General features: G+C 44.4%; 2 protein-coding genes across 9 annotated transcripts in view; one reads left to right on the top strand and one right to left on the bottom strand.

The window, feature by feature from the left end:
• SEPTIN10 (septin 10) overlaps positions 1 to 19,196 on the bottom strand; it is a 53,087-nt gene extending 33,891 nt beyond the window's left edge. Inside the window, exons 1-5 of one of the 8 annotated variants that reach the window (XM_083610812.1) lie at positions 19,081 to 19,196; positions 14,123 to 14,191; positions 9,025 to 9,136; positions 6,535 to 6,730; positions 3,418 to 3,604 (exon numbers count right to left, since the gene is read on the bottom strand). In XM_083610812.1, coding sequence (XP_083466938.1) covers positions 3,418 to 3,604; positions 6,535 to 6,730; positions 9,025 to 9,136; positions 14,123 to 14,170 — 543 coding nt within the window. In that variant the 5' untranslated portion in view covers positions 14,171 to 14,191; positions 19,081 to 19,196. Of the gene's footprint in view, positions 1 to 3,417; positions 3,605 to 6,534; positions 6,731 to 9,024; positions 9,137 to 14,122; positions 14,192 to 18,662; positions 18,821 to 19,080 lie in introns of those variants that run through there. The other 7 variants (XM_083610813.1, XM_083610810.1, XM_083610802.1 and 4 more) reach the window with 7 other exon arrangements.
• Positions 19,197 to 19,449: 253 nt separating this feature from the next.
• SOWAHC (sosondowah ankyrin repeat domain family member C) lies at positions 19,450 to 26,364 on the top strand (the record flags this gene model as incomplete). Its single annotated transcript, XM_083610781.1, has 1 exon — positions 19,450 to 26,364. One exon carries the CDS (start codon positions 19,450 to 19,452, stop codon positions 20,941 to 20,943), a length of 1,494 nt encoding a protein of 497 aa, XP_083466907.1. The 3' UTR covers positions 20,944 to 26,364.
• Between the last annotated feature and the right edge of the window lie 854 nt (positions 26,365 to 27,218).

The raw sequence follows: 27,218 nt of genomic DNA, 5'->3' as shown, positions 1-27,218 counted from the left end.
GCATTGTTAAAGAAGACATGAAAATTATACTAAAACTTTACCTGTTAACAATGAGCTATCCAAAAGGATGAACATAAAAAAAATGACAGCAATTTCAGTAATTTTTTAACTTTTTTTTTTTACTAAGGAATCTGTTTACTTTTCAGAGGGAAAGGTAAGATCTTAGTTATATTATGCTTTATGTTTAATGAACTACCTAACCAAACAGTAATGATCTTCACAAAGGGTCCTCTGCTAGCAATTTGCACTTCAGTAAAATGCTCTGCAACTTTTAAATAAATTCCTTATCTCTGGAAGTGTTTCAGAGCCTCCTGATTTATAAGTCAAAATTATCTTGAGCTTCTAAATAAATGCTGGCAATTATAACCAATTTCAAATGCTTGATATAGGATGAATCCTAGCTTTCCTGTCTGCCTGCCATCCGGTTAAAGTTATAGGAAAGACTATTTATATTGCTGCTTGTATAATGTTTCTTTTGTGCTTGATCCACATTTCTAGATGTTTTCCTCTGACTCAGCTACAAGCTAAAAAAAGAAATCAGATCTACGTCTTTCACACCTTTTAAAAAAAACAACCTGAATTCCTAGCTAATTAGGTGAGTCACTGGTGAAACCTCGATTAAAACTTCTCCAGCTACCCTCACTGAGAAATATAAGTGGAAGAGTTAAGAAAATGAGAGAAAGGGTTGGGCAAAATTGTGGGACCTGGGTAGAGTTGATGGTCTGGTGAAGGCGACAGAGTCAGATTGAAAGCGACTTCGTTTGTGTCCCTCTCCAGTTCCTTGTTCAACTAAGACCACACCTACACTTCCTCAGGTTGCTACCAAGGGCATTCTCCTGGCAATTTAGGCTAATGATAAAGCATTTGAGGCATGTACCTTCCTTGAGTTCCACAATTCATGATGATACATTGCCGCTTTAGAACAGCCATTGCTTTAAATAGAACTGGCTGAACCTGCGATTTAATTATTTAATCATGTGCAGAAGACTCTGCTCTTTGGTTTTAAATTAATTTTACACTCCCTCTGATGAGTACTTGTTTTAGTTAATGGTACTTGCATCTCAAAAAAAAAAAAAGTACAAAAGGCTGTTATTTTATTTAACATGGAAGAGCTTACACAACGAAATGGCAAAGGCTGCTGAACAAAATGCCACATGGGTTAATGTAAAGCCTCACCCCCAGAAGTCAAAATGTTTACCTAGACCATATCAATATAAATCTAAAATTAGAAATAGTCTAGTTTGAATTATCTACAGTTCAACAACACCATGAACTCCTCTGTAAATAAAGAGCTACAAACCCCAGCTGCACATATGCAGGAGGAGAACTGACTCACTGTTGGCAATGGTGTAAAAAACACACGCTATGTGCTTACACAGCTCCATCTGCCATCGCTGGCAGTGACAGTTCCATACACACATGCGGCTTGGGTTGACAGCCATAACCAAGGACGTGGATGATAAAAATCTAGATGCTTTGACCCATACTAGGTCTTCACTGGAAAATGCAGCAAGCCAGCAGGTCATGCGCTCTATAGAATTGGGCCATCTAAACATTTTGTTCACCTTTCATTAAGATGATATGCACACTCAGACCTTAACTATACATGAACTATTCTTTTATCTGAAATGATATCTGTGAAAAATTGTTTAAACATCCATCCTGGAGAGTTGATATGAATTCCAGTTGCCTAATAAATGTGTTTTAATTTCATCTGATTTTAGAGATCACGTTTCCACACACAAAACCCAGCAACTGCTTTGGCAAACAAACAAACAAAACCCAGCGACTGTTTGGGCAAAGTCTACTGTTCCTGGTTTTCTTTTTAACATGTGACTTCTAAAAAGAGATAATATTAAATCTAGAGTTGGGATTTCTAATAACCATAAAATAAACATGCAATTGGTCACAACTATCTAGCTTGCTGGTACCAGCTGCTTCAATTTATTTCCTACATTCCTCACTGTCTTACTGATTAAGAAGTGAAATTGCATGAAGCTATAAAAAGAGCAAGAAAAGTATCTTGAAATGCTGCCTTTGTTTTTCAGTACAGTTTATCTCTACAACATTTTTAGAGGGGCTGAGATCAGTATATTAGCACTTTAGAAGCAGTTTCTATTGTCTGTCATTTTTTAAAAAGCAACAACTATATTCTCATCTGGCAGATTCTTAGATGCATTTTTCAGACTATATATGTGTCAGGGTCTATACTGAAATATCAATATGAGCTATAGTCATAGATTTTTAAGAAGCAGTAATAACAAGGATGTAAAAAGCCCACATTTCCTGATAGGCAAAATTAATATAAAGTAAATTCAAAGCAATGTATAGTAAGCCTCCAACTTACACAAGGGCTAAATTCTGGGGATCATGCCTAAGGCCAAAATCACATCTAGTCAAAACACACTGGGTGCAATGGCGGATGGGATTGCCAAAGTTCGCCCCCTTTTTTATTTTTTTAAACATTTTGCCAAGCGTGTAAAGTTAAATGAGCACAAGATTAATGCACATAAGTTATGGGCTTAGTGTACATAAAGGTAAATGTAAAGGTAAAGGTAAAGGGACCCCTGAACATTAGGTCCAGTCGTGAACGACTCTGGGTTGCGGTGCTCATCTTGCTTTATTGGCCAAGGGAGCTGGCATACAGCTTCCGGGTCATGTGGCCAGCAGCAGCACACAGAAACGCAGTTTACATTCCCACCAGAGTGGTACCTATTTATCTACTTGCACTTTTTTGGCGTGCTTTCGAACTGCTAGGTTGGCAGGAGCAGGGACCGAGGAACAGGAGCTCACCCCGTAGCAGGGATTCAAACTGCCGACCTTCCGATCGTCAAGTCCTAGGCTCAGTCTTTTAACTGTTTTATCCCTATAGGTAGGTTAGTAGACCTTTTCCTGCTAAAAAACCATTGCCCTATATTCCTGTCACTTCCCCAAGAATAGGCCTAGAGCATGAAATCACCAAACAGGTGACCAAAACCAGGTTTCTAGTCAGGGAGAGGTAAGAGTGCATAGATATTTCATCGCATCCAGTCACCGATTTCACCTCAGGCATCATTGCTTCTCTACAACTCTGTTATGAAGCACTATAATCCCTTTGCTTGTTCAAAGGCAAAATAACTTTATCCTGAGTTTTCTTCAAAGTAACAGGCTTTTAAAAACTGAACATGATGAACGATGTTTAAGTAAACTTTGGACAGGGGAAAGGCTTACTCAATTTCACTTATGCAATGCTTATTTTTATTGAAACCTTTATCCGTTCTTGACAACAAGACTGGATTGCAGTTAAAATGGCATGTTAAATGTATTTTCATAATGCTGCTATATTTTTTTAAAGGCCCCTGTGAATACTCTAAGAGTTCAGCTGCAAGAAAGATTATTGCTATATTTTTTCCTCTAAAGCTGGCTTTAACATCTTACCTTGCTATCGAGATTTTTCATGGTTAATAAATCAAGACTTTTGAGGGAATGCCCTGTGGGTGAAATAAAGTAGAGGCACACGTGGATGCGAGTGTCATGGTAATTATATAAGGAGCGTTTAATTTTCAGCTCTTCCTGCAGGTAAGACTCAAACTGTGCATCTATGTAATCCACTATTGGCTGGTAGCTGGAAAGAGGAGGGGAAATACAATATTAGAAGACAGAAGTGAGTTTCACTCTAATACATGAGCCCATGTCCCCATTTGCCCACAGAGGCTTTCACTGAGTCCCTCAGGGTCCCCTATCCCACAACAGCTGAAATTAGGCTTGAAAGAAGCATTCTGCTGCCACCAGTAGAATAGCTTGTGATATGTGCTTGGTTGTGGTGCCCACAACAGTTTCTCAATTTGCAAATGGGCTCATACACCCCAAAAAGTTGTTGACCTTTGCTGTGCACAAGCTGTCAAAGGCACAATAAAACAGCAGTGGCATTAACTCAACCACACTTTTAATCAGTTCTTCTCTATATTGCTTCAAGTAATATTCTAATCATGAGGACAGCTTAAAAAATAACAAGGGCACAGCCACAGAAATCCACACATTTTGGCTAGGCTTGGCAGACTATCCTGGCTCAGGTGTTGCCATAACACCATCACAGAAGAAGAGTTTGGATTTGATATCCCGCTTTATCACTACCCGAAGGAGTCTCAAAGTGGCTAACATTCTCCTTTCCCTTCCTCCCCCACAACAAACACTCTGTGAGGTGAGTGGGGCTGAGAGACTTCAGAGAAGTGGGACTGGCCCAAGGTCACCCAGCAGCTGCATGTGGAGGAGCGGGGAAGCAAACCCGGTTCCCCAGATTACGAGACTACCGCTCTTAACCACTACACCACACTGGTTCTTGCGCGGATATCACATTGCACTGAGCCTGAGAGGTGCTTTCCTCTGAAGTTCAAAGTCAGCGATCATCCCATGTTGTGTGGTGGGAAGCACGAGCTGCTCCTGTACTCATCACTGCCTAGCACTGGCAGATGCTGGGAGGAGGAAGAGGAAACTAAAGAGGACACGGAGTCTCCCACGCAGTGCAGAATTTCAGAAAGCACCTTTGAAGTGCAGCACCACATAAATTATCCCCCACCTTCTTCCTGAGCTTAGAGCTGTGCCAAGGACTCCACTGCTGCTTCCTCGCCATCATCCCTCATCCATCCTCCCAGCTCCCCGACTGATATCGCAGCCACTTCTCCCCTTCTTGCCACTTACAGTGAGAAACAAGCTGCCGCTTCTGCCTCTTCCCTCTTCAGTCTCTGAGCCAGGCATAGGCAAACTTGGCCCTCCAGGTGTTTTGGGACTACAACTCCCATCATCCCTAGCTAACAGGACCAGTGGTCGGGGATGATGGGAATTGTAGTCACAAAACATCTGGAGGGCCAAGTTTGCCTATGCCTGCATTAGGCAAAGCTCCTACCGCTGCTGATCATATAGCACATAACCCCATCACAATCAGCTCTGACTGGAAGGGGTGGGGATGCCTTGGAAGAGCCCAGTGCTTGTTCACAGGCAACCGATGCTTATCACTGAAAAAGGCCAGGAGGCGAGGGAGGCTGGTCAGCACCAGTTGGGGCTAAGAATGGGTTAAATGGGAGCTGGAGAGAGACAGGAGCACACAAATTTGACAAGGGGTGGCCTGTCCCATTTTGCTGACCGAGGCGAAACAGGAAGGTGCCAGCCTGCACACAATGCCCCTGCCGAAGCCTCGCATTTCGGGGTTGCGCAACTGCAGCTTTCAAGCTCTGGTGAGATTTCCAGAGGCCACCACGCAATTTCACAGGAATCACATGAGATCCCGCTGGAAACCACTGTAGCCGCTTCTCCTCGCTTTGGCAGCAGGTGCCCCTTGGATTCTGCCATCCAAAGCAGCACCTCAGTCTGCTACATGGATGGGGCCATCCTGCAGCTTAGGGTGGTTGGGATGGCTTGTCACACTCACCAGAAGGGCAAGTGCACCTTGCTATGGTGAGCAGATTTAGGAATGGTTGAGAATCCTGCACAAATTAATTGCATGGCCTTGGCCACAACTGTTCCATGGTGGATTTTTTATTTATTAATGTATGTACCGTATTTTTCGCTCTATAAGACGCACCAGACCACAAGACGCACCTAGTTTTTGGAGGAGGGAAACAAGAAAAAAAATATTCTGAATCTCAGAAGCCAGAACAGCAAGAGGGATCGCTGTGCAGTGAAAGCAGCAATCCCTCTTGCTGTTCTGGCTTCTGGGATAGCTGCGCAGCCTGCATTCACTCCATAAGACGCACACACATTTCCCCTTACTTTTTAGGAGGGAAAAAGTGAGTCTTAAAGAGCAAAAAATTAAATTTGTACAGTATTTTAGTTCCATACATCCCAGGAACTAGCTTTTATTACTTTTTTATTCAAAATATTTATTCATGGCCCTTCATCAAAAAAAGATTACAGGGTGCTGTACAGAAGTGCGACTAAAGCTTCACACACACACAAAAATACAATTAAAAAAAACAAACATAACGTAGTACAACAGACAAAATTAAAATAAAATAAATAAAATCACCGGATCGTTTTAATTAATCCTAAGAAAATGGCCAAAGTCCAAAGAGCTGTTCATCTAGCCAAAAGGGACTTCGTTTGTTTTTTAACGGCTGTTCCTACATGACAGATGGCAGACTGCTTTCAGCTGCCCAGTGGGAAAAAAATTGACATTACAACGGTCACAAACAAGCCTTTGGGCAAGCATACAGTAGGCGTTTGGATCCTGACCATTGCCTCTAGGATTGGAGTGTTTTTCCAAAATAATCTGTCGATAAAATGATAGTAGGCTTTATTTTGTGATTTAAAATAAATGCTTCCCATATTAGCCTGCATAAATGGGCAATTTCTCTAAATATTATGTTCAATGTATTGTTGTTTAACATTTGTATTGCAGACTTCCCAGAGATTTCTAGCAAAGGGGAAGTGGGTACATGATGTCAAAAAATAAAATAGAATTGCATCAGAAACACTATCCATACCACCCACTTGTCAGAGCCAAGTTGACATGTCACAGGGCAAATTAAGAGGACATTATTTATGTGAGCAGATACTAACCTATCTTCCTTGTTTATCTGGTCACCAAATCCAACGGTATTGACAATGGTCAGCTTCAGTCGAACATTGCTTTCTTGGAGTTCGTATGTCTCGGCTTTAAGTCTTACATTTGGCTGAAAGTGTGTTGACACACGGTCATCAAAACTGGTATTAAACAAACTATCAGTCAAAGTTGATTTCCCAATTCCTGTCTCGCCTAAAATTGAAGACAGGTAAACATGTACTTATATGAAAAGAACTAGAGAAATTTCACTGCAACATAAAGACGTTTCTCACATTTGGGGTGGGGGGTGGGAATGAAAAAAGTTATTTGTTATAATTTAATGCGGGGTTTATTCAGAGAAAACACAATCTTTCTGCATTTCTTTGTAGCTGTATCGGATCACTATGTCATTTCCCATAAAGGCACACACAGTACTATAAAGTGGTACCTCGGGTTAAGTACTTAATTCGTTCTGGAGGTCTGTTCTTAACCTGAAACTGTTCTTAACCTGAAGCACCACTTTAGCTAATGGGGCCTCCCGCTGCTGCCGCGCCGCCGGAGCACGATTTCTGTTCTCATCCTGAAGCAAAGTTCTTAACCTGACGTACTATTTATGGGTTAGCGGAGTCTTTAACTTGAAGTGTATGTAACCTGAAGCATATGTAACCCGAAGTACCACTGTACCCTATGCTCCCTCTCAACCATATTTGTATTTCCCGCTTCACCCTCAATTTGTTTTTTCACTCTATGGGAATAACATTCATACCATAGTGGCTTATGATAGGTTGGTAGCTTCTTTGAGAGCAAAACTCCTACTAAGTAGCTCAACTCAGCCTATAACATTTTTTGTTCCCTCTACACCTTATTATCTTTCAAAAGAGACTATCGTGAGAATACAAGGCTGTTGGCTATTTATTGTTCCCGGAAAATTTGGGGGTGGGATGAGGCTTGGATTAACATTAGTCTGTGGCCAAGTCATAGTACTCATGCCACAGTGTTGGCAAGGCTGTTTTTCAGAATATTTCCTCCAACATCCCCCCCCCCCGCAAACCTTTAGGGACTTGGAGCAATACTCTAGCCCAATCTTCAACCCCAATTCAGAACTTCATCTGTTTACCTGAACTGGTACTAGAACCTTGACAACAAGATATAAATGTTTTGCCACACTCTTAACTGGGCCAAGTGCTAGCAGCACATGCTAACTGGGGTAGCCAGCATGGGGCCATTCAAATGTTGAGCACTACAATTCCCATAATCTCTAATCCAGGCCCAGGCAAACTTGGCCCTCCAGATGTTTTGGGACTACAACTCCCATCATCCCTGACCACTGGTCCTGTTACATAGAGATGATGGGAGTTGTAGTCCCAAAACATCTGGAGGGTCGAGTTTGCCTATGCCTGCTTTAATCGTTGTTGGGGCTGATGTGAAATGCAATCCAAAGTATCTGGAGAGCACCACACAGTAGTAGACTGCTTCAGATCAGAGACAAGAATTTCACCAAAAGCTGAAGCGTCTTTTGGGGCGGGATGTAGCAATATTTCCATTTTCAAGTAGAGTGCAACCATTCTGGGAAAGAGTATTTACAGAAATAAGCAAAATCACAAATCAGAACATACAATGTGATCCGAGCCTAGGTTTATCGACAATTTTCAAAGATATTCAGCTTAATTTATTATACAAGGAACTTGTTACTTTTCTTCTGGTGGCAACACAATTACTTGTAGCAAAGAATTGGAAAGGACTTGATCACCTGCACATCTCAAATGGAAACAGAATGTATGGACAACTGCTTTATCTGAGAAAATAACTTAGGGGGTATGTGCCTTGAACAATGTATCCGATATGGATGATTTTTGTTGAAATATTATAAAATATTCCAATGAACACCCTGGTGACTAGCACCCACTGCCCATATACATGTACTTATGGGGAAATATTGTTCTGTTACATTGGTATTTTTGAAAACCAATAAAAATCTTTAATAATAATAATAATAACAACAACAACAATAACAACTTTCAAGTAGATTGCTAAATACAATATGCATACTGCATCTTTTAAATAGGTCTGGAAAGCACATGTGAATCAGTGTGACGCTGTTTACCTTCCCGCCAGAGCGGTACCTATTTATCTACTTGCACTCTGACGTTGTTTCGAACTGCTAGGTTGGCAGGAGCAGGGACAGAGAAATGGGAGCTCACCCCTTCGCGGGGATTCGAACCGCTGACCTTCTGATCAGCAAGCCCTAGGCTCTGTGGTTTAACCCACAGCGCCACCCGCATCCCAATAAATGAGTAGTAACCCGTTAAAAGATAACCAACAGTTTTGTGAAAACATAAATTTTGAAAACACAGTTAAGGATAATTAAGCCCAATTATATAATATAACTATCCTGCAGGCAATAGTCAATGGAAAATGGTAACAGTCCCTTCTCAAAGCTTCAGATTTTCTGTGAGAATGAGATTTAAAATGAAATCATTCATACTGTTGATAGCTATTTTGCTTACCAATACAGAGAATGTTGAAGCAGAACCCCTGATGGGTAGATTTATTAACCAACTGATCTGGCAAACTATCGAAACCAACATGACCAGACAAGGATAAGGGTCGGCAGCCCTGCTGTAGAGAAAGAGTACAGTGAATCGGGATAAAAGATTGCAATGTTACTATAACTACCAGTGATTCATTGCCAAGCTTTTTAATTAAAAAAAAAAATACAAGCAAATAAATAACCATCATGAAATATACAAAAATAACCTGCCTGACCCATCCCAAGCTCCTGAATAAAAAATTGCAATTGTTAGCCAAGAACAGAACCAATAAATGCATACCAAATCTCACTAAAAACCATTGTCTTTTTGTTGTCCATTTAAAGCCTGTACTTGTTTGGTAAGTTTTTCCCTTGGAGCAATGGGCCAAATTTGTTGCTGCCAACAGTCTATTGATAAATTGTGCAAGCTCTTGCATTTGCATGCAACTAGTTGCCTCACTGCCACCAATAAAGATGTCATAAGCCCTTTATGTAGCAAGTCTCCATTCTTCCAATCAGAGCTAATTGCGGGGCACAAAGGTCTGACTGTTGAGTCACTGTGCTAATCTCCTGAAAGATGTTTATAGCTTCACATAATCACCAAATGTGGTAGAAGGGCCACATTCCCTTCAGCAGAGTGATGGGGCTGATTTTATTGCACCTCTGCGGTGTCAGGAACCATCTATGAAAGAGCTTAAAAGTTGTTTCTCTAGTTTTAGCCAATATCAGTAATAAGAGCTTTTTCAGCTCACACATTACAAAGGTCTAACCATTGTAGTTCCTTCTCCAAGTCGGGTACCATCTATGAAAGACACATCCCAGTCAGGCAAAGACTATCAAGGAGAGAGGGAAGCAAGGTTGGTGGGGGATGTGGCTTTGTGAGAGTTTCAAGGGCCAGACAGGGAGGGCCGAAGGGCCTGAGGTTCACCGTCTCTGATCTAGCTACAAGGAAGAGGAAAACCTTGCAGTCAATACCCATTTTTTAAAAAAAACTTTGTGCCACTCCAAACATTGTTTTTTAAGAAAAAAGACAGGCGTACCTTGGAAGTCAAATGGAATCCATTCCAGAAGTCTGTTTGACTTCCAAAATGTCCGGGAACCAAGACGCGGTTTCCGATTGGCTGCAGGAAGGTCCTGCAGTCAATCGGAAGCCGCAGAACCCCCCTGGACGTTCAGCTTCCAAAAGAATGTCCAAAAACCGAGACAATTACTTCCGGCTTTCAATCATTCGGGAGCCAAAATGTTCGGCAACTAAGCCATTTGAATTACAAGGTACGACTGTACTGCTATTCCCCACAACAGACCGAGGCTTCTCTACCCGAATTCTACCGGCATGCACAGAGAAGTAAGCAGAGGCTGCTCTCTCACTTAACATTGGACTTTGGGGAGGCCTTGGAAAAGCACTCGTGCATCTGCTTTCCTTGAACATCAACACAAAGTACGACAAATCCCCTTTCCCTTCTCTGCCTCATCTGCACATGCAGATAGTTTCAGGAAGAAGAAGGGCTTCAGAAAAGGAGGAATGCATTGGGAATCCTAGTGAGCTGCCTTCCCAACATCTCGTGCAAACAAGATGCTAACCCCTTCCCTTTCCTTAAGCCTCTATACATGCAGAGGACAGAAAAGTGGCCTGTTGTCCCCCTTCCACATCTGGCACTGTCGAAAATCCCTCCCCCTCCAAGTTCTTTGCAACATGTGCCAAACTAAAGAGTGGTGATCTTTGTGCTGGGAGCCAGGGCACAAGTGGCTGCCAGAAGGGAGTGGTTACTACAGCTGACTCAGTTTGTAGACTCCTGCTATTACAGCACTGGGTACCGTCTTTTTCGCCCTATAGGACGCACCTAGTTTTCAGGGGGGGAAATCAAGTAAAAAAATATGATTTCCCCCCCGCAGCTCTGGGAGCAGTGGACAGGCTGCACGCAGCCTGTGCACTACTCCAAGACCTTCTCCCTGCTTTTGTGAGAGGTGGCAGAATTCCCCCACCTCCCGCAAAAGCCCACAGGAGCCCCGCGTGACTCCTGCGGGCTTTTCGACCAGGAGGGAGAAGGGACTGAAACGGCCAGTCAGTCCCTTCTCCCTCCTCGAGGAAAAGCCCCAAGAGCGGTGTGCTCTTTAAAGGGTGCACGGCTCCTGTGGGCTTTTCTAGGAGGTGGGGGAATTCTCCCCCCATAGAAAAGCCAGCAGAAGCCGCGGAGCCCCTTTAAAGAGCGTGCGGCTTTTGCGGGCTTTTGCGGGAGGTGGGGGAATTCCCCCATCTGCCGCAAAAGCCCGCAGGAGGGAGAAGGGACTGACTCGGCCAGTCAGTCCCTTCTCCCTTCTTGGGGAAAAGCCCCCAAGAGCGGCGCGCTCTTTAAAGGGTGCGCGGCTCCTGCGGGCTTTTCTAGGAGGTGGGGGAATTCCCCCCCTCATAGAAAAGCCAGCAGAAGCCACGGAGCCCCTTTAAAGAGTGCGCGGCTTTTGCCTGCTTTTGCGGGAGGTGGGGGAATTCCCCCATCTGCCGCAAAAGCCCGCAGGAGGGAGAAGCGACTGACTCGGCCAGTCAGTCCCTTCTCCCTTCTTGGGGAAAAGCCCCCAAGAGCGGCACGCTCTTTAAAGGGTGTGCGGCTCCTGCGGGCTTTTCTAGGAGGTGGGGGAATTCCCCCCCCATAGAAAAGCCAGCAGAAGCCACGGAGCCCCTTTAAAGAGCGCGCGGCTTTTGCCTGCTTTTGCGGGAGGTGGGGGAATTCCCCCATCTCCCGCAAAAGCCCACAGGAGGGTTCGAGAGTAGCGGGAAGGCGTTGCGCGCCTCCCTGCTGCCCCCCATCCTCTGGGGCTGGCAATGGGGGAAGCACTGCTTTCCCCACTGCCAGCCTCGAAGCCGGGTTGGAGAGTAGCGGGAAGGCGTTGCGCGCCTTCCTGCTGCCCCCCCTCCTCTGGGGCGGGCGATGGGGGAAGCGCTGCTTTCCCCGCCGCCAGCCTCAAAGAGCAGACTCTCCTGGCTTCAGCGGAAGCAACGCGAAGCCTCCGGAGCGCAGGCTTCAGAGGCTTCACGTTGCTATCGCTGAAGCCAAGGAGCCTGCATTCGCCCATAAGACGCACACACATTTCCCCTTCATTTTTGGAGGGGGAAAAGTGCGTCTTATAGGGCGAAAAATACGGTAAGTTGAAAGAAGATCTATACCATTTTGATCAGTGTACATATCTGATACACAAAAATATACAGCATATCACACACTACTGTATGTACTTTCCCAAGTGACCTTTAAATCATGATAAAGAGCCACTTTCACTCATAAAAATAAGCCAGAAATTCTGGCTTATTGATATCTGCAGATCTGAAAAAAATGTAGTATAAACACCAACAACTGGGAAACACTGGCATGAAAGAGCTCCAGTTGGAGAACAACCTTTACCAAAGGTGCCATGGACTCTGAAGACACTGAAACTCAGAACAAAAGAGAGAAACGTGCTAAGAGGAAGGCACGTTTGGCAAACCCTCACCATGATCAACTCCTGCCTGGAAACCTATGTCCACACTGTGGAAGGATGTGTGGATCCAGAATTGGCCTCCACAGTCACTTACGGACTCAACTGTTAAGATTGTGTTCATGGAAGACAATCTTACTTGGCTACAAATGATCGTGGGATACTGCCTGCTTCTTCCTGCTTAATTTGTTTATGGCACAAGCTGCATAATCAACCCAGGAAGGCTTCCCATTACTGTATGTCTGAACTGGGAATCCCTAACGAGCCATGATTAGCAAGCCAACAAACCATGGCTTAAGACTGCCTAGCAACTGTAGCTTTATGGGGAGCAACAAGCCACTATATCTAGCTCAGACATGACAGGAAGCAAGGGCTTCCTAGTTTGTTTGGCCTGCGTGCACTGGGGGCTGAGTGAAATATTCACATTACACTATGGTAAGTTAAAAAAAAAAAAACTTATTATGACATGGCCAAATTGGAATGGACAGCAACAAAATATATCAGATTCATCAGTAAAACCGTTACTGAAGTACTAGGAAAATTCCTATCTAACACAAGGAAGTGTGTGTTAGGTTTTCCTGTGTTGCAACTGTTTTCCTTTCTTTTTAGTAGTTTATCTGTTAGCAGACTACTTGGTGGAACCTTATCTAAGGTAAGTTTTTGTGGAAAGTAAAGATACTCTCATCAGTTCACAGACACGTACTTTTAAATGTGCCTCCAGCTGTTCATTAATGTGTTTCAAATACAATTGTTACGTAATAAAAAGGTAAAGGTACCCCTGACCATTAGGTCCGGTCGTGGATGGCTCTGGGGTTGCAGCACTCATCTCACTTTATTGGCCGAGGGAGCTAGCATTTGTCCACAGACAGCTTCCAGGTCATGTGGCCAGCATGACTGAGCCGCTTCTGGCGAACCAGAGCAGTGCACGGAAACGCCATTTACTTTCCCGCCAGAGTGGTACCTATTTATCTACTTGCACTTTAACGTGTTTTCGAACTGCTAGGTCGGCAGGAGCTGGGACCGAACAATGGGAGCTCACCCCGTTGTGGGGATTTGAACCGCCGACCTTCTGATCAGCAAGCCCTAGGCTCTGTGGTTTAGACCACAGCGCCACCCGCGTAATACTACGAGTCAAAAGCCACAATTAGATACACCCTACAATTGGTTCTTCTGGCTGCACAATCTAGTCAAAATTCTATCATCAAAACTGAATTATATCTTAGATGACTTCAATCATGGGCATTTTTGTTCAAATCTCTACTTTGCTGTGCAGAACCACTATAATTCACACAGAGCATACATTAGCAGGCTTCTATCATTCCTTCCGATATTAACAAGCCTTAAATACATTCATCATATGTTATCTATAATGGTAACAATTTACAGAGAGATAGTCACATTAGCTATGGTGCAATAAACCCAATGGAGTCTTAAAGACCCACACATTTATTATGCTGCAAGTTTTAATCACTAAAAGATAATCACATTTATTATCTCATGCCATAATAAATGCACAAGCCTTTAAAGTTCCCGAAGACTGTTTGTTCTTTTTGTTCTAAAATGGTAATGTAAACTAAAATCGCCATAGAAACTTTTAATTGTTTACTCACCCTCCTTGCATCTTGATTATTTACTGGTTGATTAGAGGGTGCTCTCATTCCAATATCAGATTGATAGCGCTAGGGAGGGAAATAAGACGAACGGTTTTTTAAAAAAAGGAAATTAAAGAGAATATGTCAAATTAAAACAATGAGGCAAGGAAAACAAGTTTGATGATAGTAAAGTTTGATTTGATTGATTGATTAATTGGCTAAATGTACATATGCATAAAAACAATTATTTCTGAATTGTTTTTTGTTTTCAGATGATGCTCACACATTGTAGTAGACATCATCTTAGAAGCCACACTCCTATGTGTGAATGAGAAAGAAGCAAGATGGTTTTTGGCATCTTCCATTTGAAAATAGCATGCTCCAAACAAACCATAGCTAACCATAGTTTATAAGTTTGCATGGCACAAAACCTGGTTAAGCAAAAACAGAAGTGAATGCCACATTGAAGACCCACTTTGTCTTGTTCTCATCAGAAAAAAAAATAGCAGTATATGGGAGTCTGCCCCACAGAACACTTGGCAAGACACTTATAAGTAGACCTGCCTAGAATTGCACTCAGAATTATTTTGGAAGTTTCCAGCATGAAGAAGGCAAGAGCCAAGACAGAACTGAAGATGCAGCTTTGCAATTCCACAGGAAGTCAAACTGTATTCTCGTTTCTACAGAATATCCAGTTTTGAACCCGACAGACATATTATGAACAGCTTTATCTTTCTAAATTTGCAGAACCGACGTAATAATCGCAGCAACAGAAAACCACTAACATATTGCTCAGAACGTCTTTGTAATATGACACCAACTTCATTCTGGAATCAGCACCACTGATAATATCTGAAAAGCCAAACCAAGGTTCAAATAAAATAAGCTAACGTTTTATATGACGCAAGAGACCACCTCAAAAGTAGCATTACATGATGCACTACATGCCATTTCACCTAAATCTGGTATTGAAAACCTCTAGAAGTAAGTATTTCCCTTCTTTTCAAAGGTCCTTCTATAACAGTGGAGCCCTATATATGTTTATACAGAGGTATGTCCCACTACAGTCACAGCGCTATCCTATATGTGTCTGGACAGAACACCATTGTGATCAATGGTGCTTGCTCTTTAACATTGTGTATAGGATTGCCACCACAATGCAGTTCACTCCAAGGTAAGTGTCCACAGGATTCCAACCAACAGGTCACTTCTTGTATGCAGCGTGGCTGGGTTTCCCCCCTCCTCCCATGTATTAGAAAACCAAAAGGCAGCAAGGTTGCCTGCCTAGCCAACCATCGAGGAGGAACAATGTCAGCAAACCCACCTTGTTCTCTGGAGTCTATTTCATAATACAGCCAAACCTGATTTCTAGGCATTAGGGCATGTTAAACAATGCTAATACAGTAAAAGCAAACATCCCCCACCCCTGCTACTCACACCAACTCTAAATAATAGCAGTTAAGAAAAAAGTTCTGCAGAACTAAGTTTGACAGGAGTGAGCATGGAACAGAAGGAAATGCATATTTAAACAACAGGATGTCATTACACAGCCAAATGTCTTGATGCAAGTATTCTTCACTTCACAACAATGCTGAAACACTCATATCAAAAGTACCAAGTGGTTTGTTTCCTGGTGTTCCTGAACTTGTGCCAAAGAGGATACTTGCAGTTGCAAGTTTTAATCAGGAAACTAAGTGACTCAGTGTCTGCTACAGATAATAAAATTACCAAATACTTTAGCAGCATCTAAATAGCCAGGCAGCAAATAAACATTATAATTTTGGTATTATGAATGGAAATATAGTTATTGTCTTTACAGAGCACATGACATCTAGCATAAGCAATTGCAGAAGATAAACAAAAAACTAGCAATAATTTGTCTTGCACAACAGAGACAAAGGATTATTATTGTATCATCTACTTCTTCTAATGGGTGAAAAGTAGATTCACACTGATGTGCCTACCCCAATACACAAACAGAAACTTGTTGACATAACAAAAAACTACTTACAACTACATTTCTAAAGAAGAATTTGAGTCTAGACTTAGAACGATAAGCAGTTCTGACACTGCTTTGTTACTCCACGCTGTCCTTTTCAAATTGGCACCAGTTAGTCATCTCAGGGGCGGAGTGGCTACACAGGGCCAGAATAATTGCATGGAGCTGGAGCTGAGTCAAAGATGAACTCAATATATGTATTCTAAATGCTGCCAGGGCTCCAGATATAAAAATGCCTTCTTTGTTTGTGTCCTCTCGTAATGGACTAAATTATACCGTCTTGGTTTCTCACACCACAACAGTGTCCAATTGGGACAGCATCCGTGTCTTCAAAATGGATTTTCATAGAATTGTTCACACAAAAAATATTTTTGTTATATTACATGCTTGAAACTGGGGCACAATCCCACTGGATATTCAATTATGCTGGAAACAGATTTAACACTTCACTTTGTTTTATGTATAATTGTACTTCATAACAAACAATTTATTGTTATTCTCAGTTGAATGGAATTAAAGCGTGTCAGGGCTGAAGCCTTAAGCGTACTGACCTAAGCATAACGCAGTGCTGACATGTTCCTTACTTTGCATTGCATTAGTGCACTAACGGGTTTTCAAATGAATAATTACATGCAGAATACTGCCAAATCAGACATGACTGGGAATGGTGATCATCTAAACAACTTTGAAACAGGTAAAAGAAACAGTGTGATTACCACTCCCTATGATATGACTTCAATACACAGAAATCCTTCCAAGCCTCGTTCCTATATTTGATTAACACAGATATTTTTAGGGCTACCCACTGACTACAAATTATAATATGCAATCCCACCTGCCATTGAACTCAATGTATTCTGACTATATGTGATTTTTGCTTTAGGTGCGATACCTGGAACGTAGCCCCCGCGTAAGTTGCTGGCTTACTGTCTCATACTTTCACAACGCCATATTCATTTTTATAAAATAAGGGGACACTTCAGTCCTTTTTGTTGACTGGTGCTGCTGATGCTCCCACACTGACCCTCTGAGTTGCAGGTTACCAGGCCTCCTGCTTCTCCCAGTCATTCCGTTCCTCACACATTCCTCCCTGTAGTTTTCAGCTCCAAATTTTACTCAAAGGAAACTCCACTGTGTTCAATGAATCCTGCTACCAATTAAGTTGACATGGAAGTTAGGGTTGTCCTAAACGACATCCAGTACAGCAGTTTGGATGAATTCACCCTAATAAACTCTCCAGGCAAGAAGTCATAGAAAAGGAGAGCTCTCACAGGGAGCAACTGGCAGAAGTTATAACCAGAGGATTTCATAAATGGATGAGAAATGCAGATTTGTGAAAACAGTACGGGGGAAGTGCTCAGGCCAGGGGTGGAGAGCCTTTCTCAGATCAAGAGCTGCATTCCCTTCTGGGCATCTTTCTGGGGGCCACACTGCCAGTGGTAGGCAGGGCCAGAAACAAAAGTGGGCACAACAGCAAATGCAAATTTTTAAGCTTGTACAGCAGGCTGGTTTTGACAAACGCACACGCCCCTGTCATTCACCTAGGCAAAAGGTATTATCAGAATTAAGCAGATGTTCCTGTCAAGAAAAAGAAAACAGCCAAGGAGGATGTAATGCAGTGAGGAACATGGGCTGGGAGGGAAGGGTGGCTCGGGAATGTCCCAAAGGCAGATGGAAGGGCCAAAGAGATTCCCCACCCTTGTGCTAAGGTATTTCATGGAAACTAAAGCGCAACCAGAACTTGCATGTGATGGAGCAAGCTCAGCTGTAGTCCAGGAAAGCTGATGCCACAACAAAACTGGTAGTCTTTAATGTACCACAGAACTCGTTTTGGAGAAACTTGCTTGGGAAAGCAAAAAATGGCACAATTTATAATAATAAGCAAAGATCAAAAATTATTATGACTACCTTGCACCATTATATGACTACACCTTAATACAATTCAACACACACTGACTTGCCTACAAGGTCTATGGAAGCGGGTAGGGCCTCCCAGTAAAAATGCATAGGCTCAGCCTGCTTGTGGATAGTTCGCTATGACGTTATTCCTATTTTCGTTTTCATGAGGTCACTGGGAGACGGTAAGGGGCTTTCGAATCTCAGTGAAGAAGCCAGTTGTCCTTTGCATGGTAGGAGGAGGAGGGGGGTGGCCCGAAACCTTACGCTTTTTACTGGCATGCACGAGGAACGGAGCACAACCATAATGGAAGGGATCGACGGGGGTGAGAGGGCAAAAAAGGAGGAAGGGAGCCTACAGAATCCCACCACAAAGAAGGCAGGCGACGGGAGAAGTTCGATAGCAGCTTGCACGAAGAACCGTACATGCAGAGCTATCCAATTGAAAGCAACGGATTGAGTCGCGCCAAAAATCCGTCCGGAATTGCACTTTTTTCTGCTCCCCCCCCAAAAAAATTACCCCACCCCAAGCCCCCTCTTTTCCCTACGCGCGAGGAAGCCCACCAGGACGAAGCATGCATGGGATCCCAGCCCCAGAAGCGCCATTGGGGGTCTGCATCCTTGCCACCCACCCATCCCGCGCTAGGTAAAAGCAGCTCTTACCATCTGCCGGGCCAGGTCGGAGGAAGCCATGGCAAGAGGGGAGGGGTCACCGCGCGCCAGAGAGAGAAGAAAGGAGGAGGGAACGCAGGAGCTGCAACTCCCAATCCCAGCAGCTGGAATGCAGCCGGCGGTGAGGAGCCGCCTGGCGAGCGGAGGGGAGGGGAGAACGCTCCGCCAATCACGACCCGAGACGAGGAGAGATGCTGAAAAGCCAACCAATAGCAAGTCGGGAGAGGGCGGAGGCGGAGCGGTGAGTCTGCTGTCAACGGGAGAAATCAAAAAAGGGCTGGGCGCGGCACCAGGACGGGGCGTGCCCCTCCTGCGCGGGCGCGGGCGCTCTCTTTCTCCCGCCCCTCCCTCGCTCAGAAATAGGGGGGCGGAGCCAGAAGCTTTGGCGAGCCGAGATTCATTAACTTACAGTAACAGCCCCGCCCTCCAGAGGGCCGCGCCGCCCGCTCGGACTCCTCCTCCTCCGAATTTAAACTGTGCCGGTAGGCGCCGCCCTCGCTCCCCCTCAGGCTGGCGTCACGTGAGGGAGGCGGCGAGCGCCTCGTAGGGGTATAATGCCAGGGAGCGGCGAGGACGACGACGATAACGACGTCGCGGACGTCGGCGCCGTGATTTGAGCCTGGCGATGCCGCCTCAGGAGCCCTGAGGGAAATGTTAGCGACGATGCCATGGGGCAGCGCGAGGAGGAGGAGGAAGGAGGCGGCGACCGCGCGCTGAGCCGCCTTCTTCATTTCGCTGCCCGGCTGCGGCGGCGACAGTTGGTTCCCTCCGCGCTCCGATGGCCGCGGCGGAGCCGAGCCAGGACGCCGTGCTTCAGTTCCTATCGGAGCGGGGAGGTCGCGCTCGCAACGCCGACCTGTTGGACCACTTCCGAGGCTACCTCAACTCCCCCGACCCGCAGCGCCGCTCGCGCGCCAGGGAGCGCTTCAAGGAGATGGTCAACGCCGTGGCCACCGTCAGGCAAGAGCCCGGCTCCGGGGCCAAGTACGTGCAGCTGAGGAAAAAGTACCGAGTCGCCGTCGCGGCCGCAGAGCCGGCTGAGGAAACCGGGGGGCCCCGGCTGCCCCCTGAGCCTGGCGGAGAGGGCGAAGCTGCCCGGCGAGAAGCGGGGGAGCCCCAGAAGGAGGAGGAGAAAAAGAGCCTCCCTGTCGCTGTGGAGGAAAGCGGACCTCGGCAGCTTGAGGCGCCTCAGGCGACCCCTGGAGGAGGAGCAGGAGGCCAGGAGGGAAGAGAGGAGCAGGAGGAGAACCGCTCTCAGCATGGGGAGCCAGAGCCGGGCAGCGGCGAGACCCCGCCTGAGGACGCCGCCGCCTCAGGGGTGGCCCCCGCGGCGGCCCCCGCCACCACCCCACGTTGCGCGCGCAAGAACTTCCGCGAGCGGATGCTGGGCAGCTCCCCTCAGCTGAAGCGCGGCGGCGGCGGCGCCACTCGCGGGAGCCGCTCCACCGCCGGCGGGGGGGACTCGGACAGCGCCTCTCTGGCGTCGTCTTCTGCGGAGGACGAGGGCGGCGGCGGCGGCTCGGTGGCCCTGGACCCCTTGGAGCACGCGTGGATGCTGTGCGCTTCGGACGGCCGCTGGGAGAGCCTGGAGGGCCTGCTGAGCTGCGAGCCGTCGCTGCTGTGCAAGCGGGACTTCATCACGGGCTTCACGTGCGTGCACTGGGCCGCCAAGCACGGGCGCCACGAGCTGCTGGCGCTGCTGGTCAACTTCGCGCAGAGGCACCGGCTGCCCGTGGACGTGAACGCGCGCACCAGCGGGGGCTACACGGCGCTGCACCTGGCCGCCATGCACGGGCACCTGGAGGTGGTCAAGCTGCTGGTGGGCGCCTACGACGCCGACGTGGACGTGCGCGACTACAGCGGGCGCAAGGCCGCGCACTACCTGAGCCGCAGCACTGCCGACGAGGTGCGCAGCCTGGTGGGGGCCCTGCAGGACGAGGCCGACGGCGGGGCCACCAACGGCAGCGGGCGCTGGAGGCTCTCCAAGGTGCTGCCGGCCAACCTCATCTCCTATAAGCTCTCCCACCACCTCCTGCCCCACCACGGGGACGATGGGGAGGCGGCAGACGGGGCTGGAGCGCCCGGCAAGGGCAAAGAACTGAGCAGGAAAACCTCGGGCAGCGGGAGGATAAAACTCAACAAAATCCGCTTCCGGACCCAGATCATCCACACCACTCCTTCTTTCCGCGGGGATGCAGAGGAGGAAGGTCAAGAAGAAAGGTCCCTGAAAGCCTCTTTCAAGCTCAGACCTAAGTCCAATGTGTTCGGGTAGAACAAGGAGTGTTATTTCTTGCACCTGAATGGGGCAGCCTGTGTGGGTGGCTGGGTCTAATGCCACTTCCTTTGCCGGGATGGAGCTGTTTGAGGATAAATCTACCTGGAACAATGCCTTTAATTGCTAGGCAGGCGCTGGGCTAAGTAGGATAAATACAGAGTAGGACTTGAGGGCGTAAACAAACAGTAGCTAGTACTGTGGTTCTTGGCATTCTAATAACTCACCAAACTAACTGAAACACTATTTTGCTTTAACATTTGAGTTTTCAATATTTTTACTTGGATTAAGTTTTATGTCTGGTTACAGTTCCCGGAGCTGCTATTTCTGGAGGGTTTTTATGGTCCAGTTCTTACTGAGGCTGAACCTTTAAGGCTTGCATGTGATGAGGGCTTGTTCGCCTACAAGCAAAATCTCTGCACATGGAAAACTACTATGTGAAGAAGGCAAAGCTTTAACTTTTCCTCTTGACAGCTTGTTTTCTCTGTGGAAGGATTTCAGTTTTAAAAATTAGTATGGAAGATTATTAATAACACAAGCTTTTGCTGAAGTGATATTACACAAGTTCATTTCACAATGAGAACTATATTTTAAAAGCCTAACTTGAGATCCTTAGCTAATGTAGGGTCATTTATTGATGTTATACAGAGCGAAGAGAATGCAAGTGTGGGTGGCATTCATAGAAGCTAACTGAACAGACAGGAGTGTAGTTAAGCTTTTCCCATGCCTACCAATTATTCCTTGAAAACCTCAGTTACAAGTTTTCTCCTGGCCAGAAACAATTTCTGAGTCCAAATAGAAGGGAGTGGGAGTGTTACAATGCATAAGGAGCAAGGGAAACACAGTACAGTATTGGAAAATGCTGTGGTGCCTTCCGAACAACATATAGTTTAGCCCTAATGCTAAGGGGCAAGTGTTTAAGAATGCATAGGTAAGAGTATGTATTCTAAAAAAATTGCATGACAACTACAGTACAAGCCGAGTTTGTGACTGAGAAGCACTAAAGTTGGTGGCCATTAATTTAGAGGGAAAGTGATTATGCCTAAAGGTGCACCTTTTTATTTTTATACTTTTGAGTTTTAAACATACTTTACCTGTTGAGTAAAGTTAGCCTTGGAAGTGCTAACAGTACCCAAACTTGCTTTTGTTGTGAGACAGGGCTCTCAGTAGCTATCTAGTTGAGGTGCAATTGAATATAATTTAATTTGTTAAATGATTAGTTGCAAAGTCAAGAGAGCGAGAGCCATGCTGATGTGTACTCAATGAGACTTTTCCTCAGTCAGCTCTAGAAAGGGCTTGTTTCATTATTGCCAATGGGAGACTGCTGCAGACGGATTTACTACAGAATCTTGCATGTTAGCTCCTAAGTACACACAATGGTTGCCTGTACAGACGACAGGTCCTGCAACCCATCTTTCTCTTCCTTCCCCTCTGCAGCCCCAGCAATCCCTCTTCCTCCCAAAAGAATCTTCAGTTCCACCAGATTTCAGGTTACTCCCTTACTCTAGCCCAGTACTACACTTTCCACAGTGTTTAAGACCCTCCAGCCCTCTGGAGCAGTTTTTCAGGTAATGAAGGAGGAAAGAGACTGGTTGTGTGAGCTGCCTTCCACTTGTATGACCTCTGAACATGTCATTTGGGTTTATCTTGAAGAAAAGTGCTAGTGCATTTAACCATTAATAATGAAAGACATATTTTATTCAGAAGGTATGAGCAGGAGACATTCATAGCACTATAACAAAAAATTCCCATATAGTGATCTCATTAAATGGATTCCCCTACACTCTGAAACACACTTGCTGTGTGATCCAGAGATCAGGAGCAGCACAGCGACGCATGCTTACTGGTACATAAGTGGAAGCAGTGCCTGTTGTCTTAAGTGTGTATATGAGGATAATTATGGGATTTGATATGATGATTGCACATGTGTTCCCCAGTTACTGAATTTGAAATGTTGTCATGTGTGCAGGCTTATGCACATTAAGTACAATGCATGGAAATCTAAGAGCACATGGATTGTGCTTCCTGGAGCCTGTTACAAAATGTCTTGGAAGCTTTCTTATGTCTTCCTTGGCAAGAAAGTTACTTAACAGTTCCCTCTTTTGAACAGGGAATAAATGTTTTGTAGAAAAGCACCAACAAAACTTTATAGCTTGAAACTTGGGGAAAAAATGCTTTAAAAAATACTAAGAATAATATTTGAGGGGAAGTTCCTAATGTCAACTGTTCCAAAACCAACAGTTCTAGCAAAACATGAATAAGAGATCTGTGGTATTAGCACTTTCTCTTCGACAATAAGGATATTGGGGCTGGACCTCTGATGCTGCTGAAATGAATATAAAAGTCAAAATGCTGCCAAGTAAATGCTAAAGCATGTTTCTCAGATTTTCAGATACTTTGGAACTGTTAATTTTAAACACTGATTTAAGGTAATTAGAAGCAGTTTTTAAAGCATGGAATATGAACAGTACTGTTTATGAAAGCAGCTTTGGATGTTACCATGTGAGGTTCCATAAACCACAGTAGTAGTTGTGCAAGGCCTCTTACTGTGCCATTTTAGATGTTTTTCTAAGGAGAATGTGTATTTAAGCTAACACTTTCTCTCTCTTCACAACTTACTCTTTGGCAGAAGCATAAGAAGAGGCCATGTGCAAATTCTTTGCAGCTTGCATATCCACTTGAATTAATATCTGAAGCTTCTGAGTAACCTCTTCAGTAACTGCAGCTTTACCTTCTTGATAGACTGTATAAATCCAAGCAATGCACAGGGTACATATAAATAGGAATATGAAAAACTTTTGTGTTGGTTAACTTTTTTTATTATATTATTCCAAAAAGTCAGTGATAGGAGTCACTGGCAGAGGAAGGGGGTGTGGGGGGTGCAGCTCACCCTGGGTGTCATGCCTGGGGGGGTGACATCAGTGTTGGTGGCACCCCCTGGGACACTCGCTGCAGGCACTGTCACGCCACCCCCGTGGGCAGCTTACCCCACCCCGGGGTGCGCTGCTCTGGATACCAGAGCAGCTAGCTCTGCCTGTGATAGGAGTCTGACAAAAGTTATGAAGTCAAACTGCTTACAAACATGCCATTGATACTGGCCTCATTTGTTGGCATGTAGTGCTAAGCCAAATTATGGGTTAGAATGAATAAGCAGGCATGCTGGTATACGGTGAGAAAAACACAGTCACTTTGTTCCTGCTGCTGTCATGCTACTTGGGGCTAAGCCATGGTTTGGCTTAGCATTGTATCCCAACCTGGGATATAAACAAACCCCTAGCAGAAAGCCAGTACCAAACCTTGGTTGTGGTTTGAGTGAAGCGAGGTAAGCCATGAGACCAGGTTCAACTGAAACATAAAGCCAAGTCATGACTCTGCTCCAAATTATATGGGAGGAACAAAGTGGCAAATGATTTTCTCACCGTATACCAACTAACTTGCTTGTTCACACTAAACCATCATTTGGTTTCTATTATGCATGAATGAGGCCACTGTCTAAAATCCTTACTGGAAGAAACTGAATGATGAAGAACAACTTATTGTACAAGCCTCTTCTGTATGCACACAAGCTAGAACAAATGCAAAGGCAGTATCAGTTTTAATTTGTAAGCTATAATTACATGTGCCTTTTGTAAAACAAAGCAAACTACATAAGAAAGGAGTGTATTGAGCACTTCCACTCACATTTCAGTAGGAAGGATGCCAGTGGTGTCTCCATCTTTCTGCCAACATGTAACTTATTGTAGCAAAAGAAATGTTCCAAAGTGTCACTCTGCACGACAGCACTAGATGTTTAATCTTTGTAGCAAAGAATACAGAGTTTGACAATTCTGCAGTGCAGAATACTGTCTGAAGTAGAATATCCTTGCAGATTTCTTTAAAATAACCTGAATATTGCTAACTTCAACTTTCCTGTATGATCTCTAAGAGGAATATGTTCCATACCATTCTATTTTTAAATGTTGACTGTCTGCCATATTTAAAGTACTGGTATAGCTGTCACAATGTTGTATTTTTATAGGTACTGTATTTAAATGTTGATCTAAGAGTTAAATACAAAAACTTGCATATACTGTTAGTCTTTAGTTTTTGATTATAGAGATTTTTAAACTTTTAGATTCTTGGAATGTTGTTACTTATGGTACTATAGCAATTTCAACAACTTTGTTGCTAAGGGCTCAGTCATAAACTAGTGATACAATAATTGGTAGATATTATGTGAAACTGCATCATAGTGTACAATTCCAAAAGTTTACTAGTAAAAATCATTAAGTGCAACAGTTTGGTTCTAAACACAAACTTAATACTGTGGGGCTTTCTTGTATACAGTATGTCCCTTCTCCCACAACTGTCACAGGGTAACTTCTGGTGAAGAACTGGCTTTTGGTGTCATAGTATTGGGGTTTCTATTTCTGTGGCTGTGTTTGGACATAACACTAAGTCACAACTTAAGCTTTTTTGAACCATACTGCTCCCAATTTGCATCTCCCTTAGTTGTGTGGGTAACAAACCACAGATCAGCCACCTTGGTATTGTATCTAGACCAGCATTCATGGTTTGTTCTTTCTCCTAATGCTTCATACGTGTGCTGGCTCAGATGCAATGCTAAGCCTGCTGCTCAGTGGTTTGTTAACCAGTCAGTTAAGGGAGGACTAAAGAAGGAACATTGCATTCTGCTCCCGTTCAGCGGGGCTAGACAAATCCTATTTGGGAGCCTAGTAATAGAGCTGAGTACAGCTGAATTATGGGTGGAAGATGCACATGAAAATTCTTCCCTTTTTTGTAGTATGTTCAACAGAATTCACTCAGAATGACTTCAGAATTAAATTGCACAAATAATGTAGAACACTGGCAAAGTTCCACTTCAGACATATTCTATATTTACAGGTTGCCAACATATACTTTACTTTCCCATTAAATTAAACTTTCTTACCTATTGACTTCACATTCCCTCTAGTCACTGCATTTTAAAAGTGTTTCTTCAGATCAAATGCTTCTGCTGAAGAAAACAGTTGTGTTGTATTGTATTGGTATTTGTGGCTTTACTGGTACACCAACACTTAAATGTTGTACAAAACATGTCACTGGTTATGGTGTGGTACAAAATTGGAGTCTAACCTTAATAAAAAGGGTACACATTTAAGCTATCTCTTTCTGATTGAAGTGTGAAATGATAATAGAGTTGCAATCTAATGTCTGCTAACTTGGCAAGTCCCAACGAAATCATTGGGATTTTATTCTAAACAAGCATGTACAGAACTAGATTGTTATTATTCTTACCTCGTACCTGAATCCTTTGTGGTATAATTGTCTCTAAGACTATTGGTGAAAACAAATTTTAATATGTGCCTGAATGAATGGTTGAGTGAAGAATCACTGTAAAAACATCACTTTCAATGAAATAAAATGTCATGGTTCTTTTTATTGTGGAGTTATGCTTGTATTGTGCCTACTCTTCTAATAATGGTCTGCAGCAATACTATAGTTGTGGGGATGGACAGTGGCGTAGCGTGGGTTGTCAGCACCCGGGGCAAGGCAAGTAATTTGCGCCCCCTAACCCGTGGATTTGCGCCCCCTAACCTGTGGATTTGCGCCCCCTAACCCTAACCCCCAGATGTTGCGCCCGGTGCGGCAGGCCCCCCCTGCACCCCCCACGCTACGCCACTGGGGATGGAAGAAAGACATTGAGTTTTTCTTGTAATAACCACATAGTAGCAATTGCCTAGGCCACCCTTAATGACATGTACGGTAATTTTGTATCAGTCACTCATCTGTGGATTATTTCACATTCTTAGCTCAGATCTGGGTTGGAGTATCCCAACCTGGATAAATTATGACCCCCCACACTCAATTAGGATATGCAAGGTGCTATTATTTTCATTATATCCATGTTTTTCTTTAGGTTAAGCATCCTATATGGAGCTTTTTGCTCAAGTCAACCTGGCAAGTCAACCTGTATGGTGGGGTTTCACAACATGGCTCTAAGATTTGCTGATCTTGTTTCACAAATATGAGTCCCTGCCACTGCCACCACCATTCTTGGATTACATTTGTTATGTATTTTTATTTAGAATTATTGAGTTGATACTATCTATATACTTGGATCTCTTAATACTGAATTGTCTGTAAAGGTTAGAATGTCATCTTTTCTCACCATTCTTTGCTTCAGTTCTTCATAGACTCCTGTCAGTTCACACACAGGTATCTGTCTGCCCCTACATCTTCTGTGATTAAGACAAAGAATTCATTCAGTATACTGTAGTGTATCTGCATCATTA

The sequence above is a fragment of the Podarcis filfolensis genome (assembly GCF_964270895.1).
Source record: "Podarcis filfolensis genome assembly, chromosome: 4".
Taxonomy (NCBI): Eukaryota; Metazoa; Chordata; class Lepidosauria; order Squamata; family Lacertidae; genus Podarcis; species Podarcis filfolensis.
This window is presented reverse-complemented; position numbering and strand designations above follow the sequence as displayed.